The sequence below is a fragment of the Ictalurus furcatus genome, chromosome 14 (genome assembly GCF_023375685.1).
Source record: "Ictalurus furcatus strain D&B chromosome 14, Billie_1.0, whole genome shotgun sequence".
In the NCBI taxonomy this organism is placed as follows: Eukaryota; Metazoa; Chordata; class Actinopteri; order Siluriformes; family Ictaluridae; genus Ictalurus; species Ictalurus furcatus.
Window position 1 is genome coordinate 29,397,600 of NC_071268.1, and position 5,894 is coordinate 29,403,493.

The window sequence follows — 5,894 nt, forward strand, 5'->3', positions numbered from 1 at the left end:
CTGTTCACCATAATTCTGGTTCTGCTTAGGTGCTGTTAACTGCCTCTATTTCATGTGGTGGTGTCTGTGGGCCTGGGTGTTAGTCACCACCCCATGGTGTCTGTAATTTGTTTTTCTTTGTTTATTGTTTAGTGTTTGTGTAATTTTGGGTTAACCGGTGTCTTCTTTCTCTGCCGGAGCCGGTGAGTCTTGGTGGGACAGGGGAGGCTAGCTGCATTTATTCGGTGGTGTGTGCTTCACAGCGTGCTCAGTGTGCAACACAACAACTTCCTTATGGTGTAGGTAGTGTTTGATGATTTTAGTGTGACTTGCAGTGGGTTTGGATGATCTCCCGAGCTGTAGCTGTCCTACCTTGTTCCTGCCAAGCCTGGGCCTGGAGAAGTGCTTAGTTTTAAAATCCTTTTTGTGCTTCATGGGAGAGCGATTTTATATTTACATGTCTAGTTCTAATGATTAAGTGTCATAATAAAATGTAACTTTTATATTCGCACTCGCGTCTCACTCATGTTCTTTGCCCTGGTAGGTAAAACTTCTGTGTCCCTTTATTTGGGAGTATTTCCCTGGTTCTCCCCCAGGGTGGCGTAGTTGGATTTACTAAATTGTATAAATGTTTCCCTCCACTTAGGACTGCCACAAGAAGCAGATCAACTGAGGTGCTACTACAGCTCCAATCTGTGTTTGGGTTGAATTTGATTGTGTCTTGTGTGTAAGCTGCTTTAATCATCTGCCAAGCAAATAAAGGGAAATCTGAGTCATATCTGTGCAGTGAAGGATTTATTTGTACATGAGCATGTGGATATGCAGGTGTTTATGGAAATGACAAAAACCCTGTAGAACCTGACACCCTGTTTATCCTGCTTGTTCAAAACTCGAGCACTAGGCAAAGGAAGACAACCGCCTTGAAGCCAAGGGCCCCCCAAACATGCAAAATATTTTTAATTATTAATGATAAATAAAGTATGCTGAAAATTTGAATCTGTTAAAACACTGAATAGGGCCCCATTCCTATAGTTTGCCTATAGGGCCCTGTCACAATGTGAAGGTGCACAAAGTGTTGTAATGTGGGGGGAAAACAAACAAACAAACAAACAAACAAACAAACAAACAAACAAACAAACAAAAAAACAGGGAAATAATTCAAAATCGTAAGAGAGTCAAGGTTAAAAAAGGTTAAAATGTCAGGTGATCAGCAAACTGGGTAAACTAAACAGGACAAAGGTAAAAAATAAAAAATAAATAAATTAGATCGGGTCAACAATAAAAAGACAAAATGGGAACAGATCCACGGTGCAAATTCTTTCCAAAACCCAATAATGTAATTAGCATTTTTCCTTCCCTCACCCTCATGAGAAAGTAACAGTTACCTGTAGGCTGTAAACTCTGCAGTCCGTTGGTATTAGATGTCATTATGTATGAATGTAGGATCACTGTTAATAAATTATGGATTAATTTATTTATTTATAAAGCACCTTTAATAACAACAGAAACAAACCAAAGCATGAAGGTGTTTCTTTTTTCCTCAAGATGATTCACTGTATATTTGAATCGGATGTAAAATAATATAGAAGACATATTTAAAGGCAGACAGTGAATCATTACAATATGTTGTACTTAATTTAAATCTCTGGAGAAGTGATGTGATGCAGAGCGATAAGATGCATTAAAGGTTTATTATAATTTTATTAGGACTGGCAAAGTTTACATGTTAATAATTTCATTCTAATGCACGCAGCGAATGCAGCCAGTGTTCTGTTCTTCTGTTTGGAGTTCTTATCACCTGAAAATCACTCACTGATGCTGAGGATGGAACCTCATGAACAGCCTAAAGATCACCGTGAGATTACTGAGGATGGTACCACTTAAAAACCATGAAGATGGTTGTGGATGTTCTTGCTTGGATAGCCTTAGGACTGCAATTGCTAACAACAGTTTACACTCAAGTCTCCATCACTGAACAGGTAATATCTTCAGTTTGATACAATAGACTTAAATTTAAGATTATAATGAATACAGAAATAACTCAAGTTTCTCACAAGCTCATGAATTCCTGGTTACACTACTGAACTTTTCGATTGCACTGGTGTCACCCAGATGAGGATGGGTTCCCTTTTGAGTCCGGTTCCTCTCAAGGTTTTTTCATTATATTTTTGTTGAGTTTTTACTCACCACTGTCATCTCTGGCTCGCTCATTAGGGATAAATTTATCAATTTAGATATTATTTAATTTAATTTAATTTAAATTTAGATATTTCTGTAAATCCAGATAGAAATGATCTCAAACCAAAAGAAATCAATTTTAATTAAAAAAGATATATCTGGATTTCTGTAAAGCTGCTTTGTGTCATGTCTATTTTAAAAGTTCTATACACTGTAAATATAATTGTTTGATGTAACAGTGGTGGAGACGGATGCAAGTGCAGATTGTAGTTTAGTGAAAAAAACAATTAGAATTAGATAGTTATTGAGGATGATACTGTTTGGGTTAAAAATCACTTTCAGATAACATCTTGTGGATTAGCGTTTCCATCTGATACTCACCATGATCGTCTGGTGATGTGTTCAGCATGAAATGTTCTCCTTGATCATTAGGATTTACATCTGAAACATAAAGTTAAGTTTAGTGGTTAAAGAACATTTACAAGGGTTAAAACAGCAATGATTCTCACCTTGACTTGTGTTTGCAGGATTTATTTGTGTATTAGGCAGCGAGTAGGTTTGTGGAGGATCAGGGTTTCTGCGGTTTTCTGCAGAAAAAAAAATCCCAAGTGAACTCACTTCAGAATCTTAGTAATGGGTTACGTCTAGTTAATTTACTGTGAAAATGATGTGTATGTGAAAGCAATGCAGAAGCTGTCATTTTATTCCTTGTAAACATTTACATGGATTTCTTTGTGAGAATAAATCACATCAGTCTTGTACAAAAAATTAAACATCATTAAAAACTGTCACAGTGACAAAAAGTTATGTTTAATTTTGCTTCTGTAGCAGCCCTCTGGTTTAATTCTGCTAAAGAATTAAACACCATGTAACAGCTTTGTGGTAAACACAGCGTCCTCCTCTAATCATACGGTGCTACTCACGGTTTCTTCTTCTTATACACCAGTACACCACAGCACCAATCACTCCAATCACTCCAATCACTGCAATAGTCCCAGCTGCTCCTACTCCTACTCCTGTCCAAAACCCGGCTAAAGGAAAGAAAGATCAGATGAACAATTGTGTTATAAAATACAGGTCGAGCAAAAACTACTACAGCTGTTGTTTATCCTAACAGTCACCCCACCTATAATCACAATTATATTACTTATTCAACAAATGTCTTTTTATGTACCGTATAATCACATTTATGAAATCACAACACAGTTAAACATTACACATCACATTTTGTCCATTTTTCCAATAATGAAATATGGATATTTTATTTATAAGCAAAAATATTTTTTCTCTATTGTAACAAAATGAACACTTAACATCTGTTATCATGGAAATAACTAGAGTGCTATTACAGATGCTCTCATATAATTGTATATAATTGTTATATATTGTTGTATTATATCAATATAATTGTTAATAACCCAGTCTTTCATGTTTTGAGTAAATAATGCTACAGGGATACCAGAATTATAAAATTATAAGCTCGAGAACATGTTTTTTTGTTGTTGTTTTAAATAATAAGTAATAAGTAGGTAATGGGATGGTAAAACTGGTTTGTACTTGTTTACACACAACACGTCGATTTTCTAATGTGTACTCAATAATAATCAGTAACTGTAGCAGTGACATATTACCATATTAAAATTACCCATAAATGTAACTTTTCCAGTTAAAATATCATAATATGAATATCATTTAATGTTGAGTAATAAACAATTAGACATTATAGTGTACTTTTTAAACTTTACACCATTTTAGTCTCTTACAGCCAAAAAATCTGCTTATTACACCAGTGCTTCCAAAATGAACATTTTTAATATAAAGTTTTTCTATAAATATTATTATAATGATTATAAATTAATATTTAGTAAGAACTAGAAATAAATACCAACTTTTAACCATTACTGTACTAGTTACTAGTAACTGGTGTGTTGTGTTATTTGTGGATACGGAAAGCATGTTACTACAATATTACACTCCCATTACACACTCAAAACTGCACTGATGCGAACTTCCATTACAGTCTGAAGTGAGTGGCGTGGTTTTCTGCTGCTGCTCTTCAATGGGTTGGGATGCTGCAGCTCCACACTAATTTAAAGTCAGAACCACATATGGGTGTAATGGTCCGGCCACATAAGTTTGGCCATGTATTATAATTAACCAAGTGTCACGATCTCCCCTTTAGACAGAGCTGCGGCTTGCAGCGCGCTTGGAGAGCCGGAGCGTGCGCGAGTCAGATGCGTGAGTCCTCAGCGAGCGCACACGCTCTTCGATTGTTGATAACTAACATTGTTTACTGTGGACACTTGCGTTTGTTTTGTTTCTGTTCTGTCTCCTCCCTGTTCTGTCACTGGTTGTTGTTCAAGGGTGTCTCTTCATTGTTTTCAGCTGTCAGCACTTAACACTGATTATGTTCGGGATATATACCCCTCGCCTCCCAGTACACTTCGCGGAGTATTATAGTTCGATAGTAGATAGTTAACATTACGTACCTCGATAGATTAATTTAGTTTAACATTAGAATAGTTCTCTTAGACCACGCTGGTGTTTTCCGCTCCCAGTTCCCAGTCATAGTTTCATGTTTCCTGTTTCCAGTGACCGCGACTTCGATTTCTGCCTAGCCCCGTTTATGCCTGTTTGCCGATCGCCCGACCCAGTGACTGTTTCTGATTACGTCTCTGTTTTACGATTTGTATTTATCTGCATATCTCTCTTTAATAAAGCTCTTAACCGCAATTGCTTCCGCCTCCTTTCCGGATTCGTGACACCAAGTAAGAAAATTAAAAACAAAAATAACAAAAAAATGAAGGACAGAATTCATTAGGGAGTAAAAAAGCCCAGTGAACTTAACATACTGAAATAAATGGAATGAATGTTACTGGTTGTATAAGAAATTAAATCTGCTTTACAGATAATTAAATACACAAGTATATCTCACCTCTGGGAACTTCCTTTTCAGCTTTACGCTCTTCTTTCTGTTTTCCTGTAAGAGAAAAAACATTTGATCATCTTGGTACAATCACAGCTCTTCTGTGTGAACTCTTCTCAATGATGCTAAAGTGTTTTACTTTGTACCTGTAGATCAGGGACACATGTAGGTCAGGTCACTACTAATGTAACTCAGTGTTTACATTCTCAGTCTTACCTTTAACTCCAGTACTGCTTTAACATGCCTTATTAACTTACCCTCTCCACTAAAATAAAAGCTTTCATATTAGTAACACTATAATATGTGATTATAATAAATGATCAAATAGTTTAGAATAATGTCAACTGAATATTTTGACAATGAATATCACTTAAATAGTATTTCATAGGTAATACATTGTACAAATAACCAAGAGAATGATTTCAGCTCCACTGTTCCTGCTGTCTGGGGTAAAGACGTTCTGATTTAAAAATCTACTGCACATTCGTGTAATGAAAATGATTTAGATGTAAAGTTGTGATGCTTCTACAAGTGTGTGATGAAACAAAAAAGATGGACGGGTGTTGTGTGTTCTCCTGGCTCAATCTAACACACACACATAAAGAGCTTTGTAATTAGCTGTTCAGTGCAGAAGTCCTCAACTAGTAGTTAAAACACTGAGATCATTAAATTGCCCCATATGAACCGCTTTTGTTATACAGTAAGCTTAGTGCCTTTCCAATTTTTCCTCATGTCCAGCTTTGATTTCTGATGTGTGTAATGGTCAGTGTCTGATCTACTGAGACTCACTCACTCACCTTCGACTGAGAGA

The 5,894-nt window shown here is 36.1% G+C and overlaps 1 protein-coding gene across 3 annotated transcripts in view; it reads right to left on the reverse strand.

The window, feature by feature from the left end:
• Positions 1–362: 362 nt before the first annotated feature.
• The window catches only part of LOC128618009 (uncharacterized), a 14,322-nt gene continuing 8,790 nt past the window's right edge, over positions 363–5,894 (reverse strand). For 2 of the 3 annotated variants that reach the window (XM_053641350.1, XM_053641351.1), the window contains 6 exons: positions 5,881–5,894; positions 5,093–5,137; positions 3,081–3,188; positions 2,667–2,744; positions 2,539–2,598; positions 372–1,427 (listed from right to left, as the gene is read on the reverse strand). The exon at positions 5,881–5,894 is cut by the window's right edge and continues 334 nt beyond it. In XM_053641350.1, the coding sequence (XP_053497325.1) occupies positions 1,252–1,427; positions 2,539–2,598; positions 2,667–2,744; positions 3,081–3,188; positions 5,093–5,137; positions 5,881–5,894 (481 nt within the window). In that variant the 3' untranslated portion in view covers positions 372–1,251. Of the gene's footprint in view, positions 1,428–2,538; positions 2,599–2,666; positions 2,745–3,080; positions 3,189–5,092; positions 5,138–5,880 lie in introns of all 3 variants that reach the window. The other variant, XM_053641349.1, reaches the window with a different exon arrangement.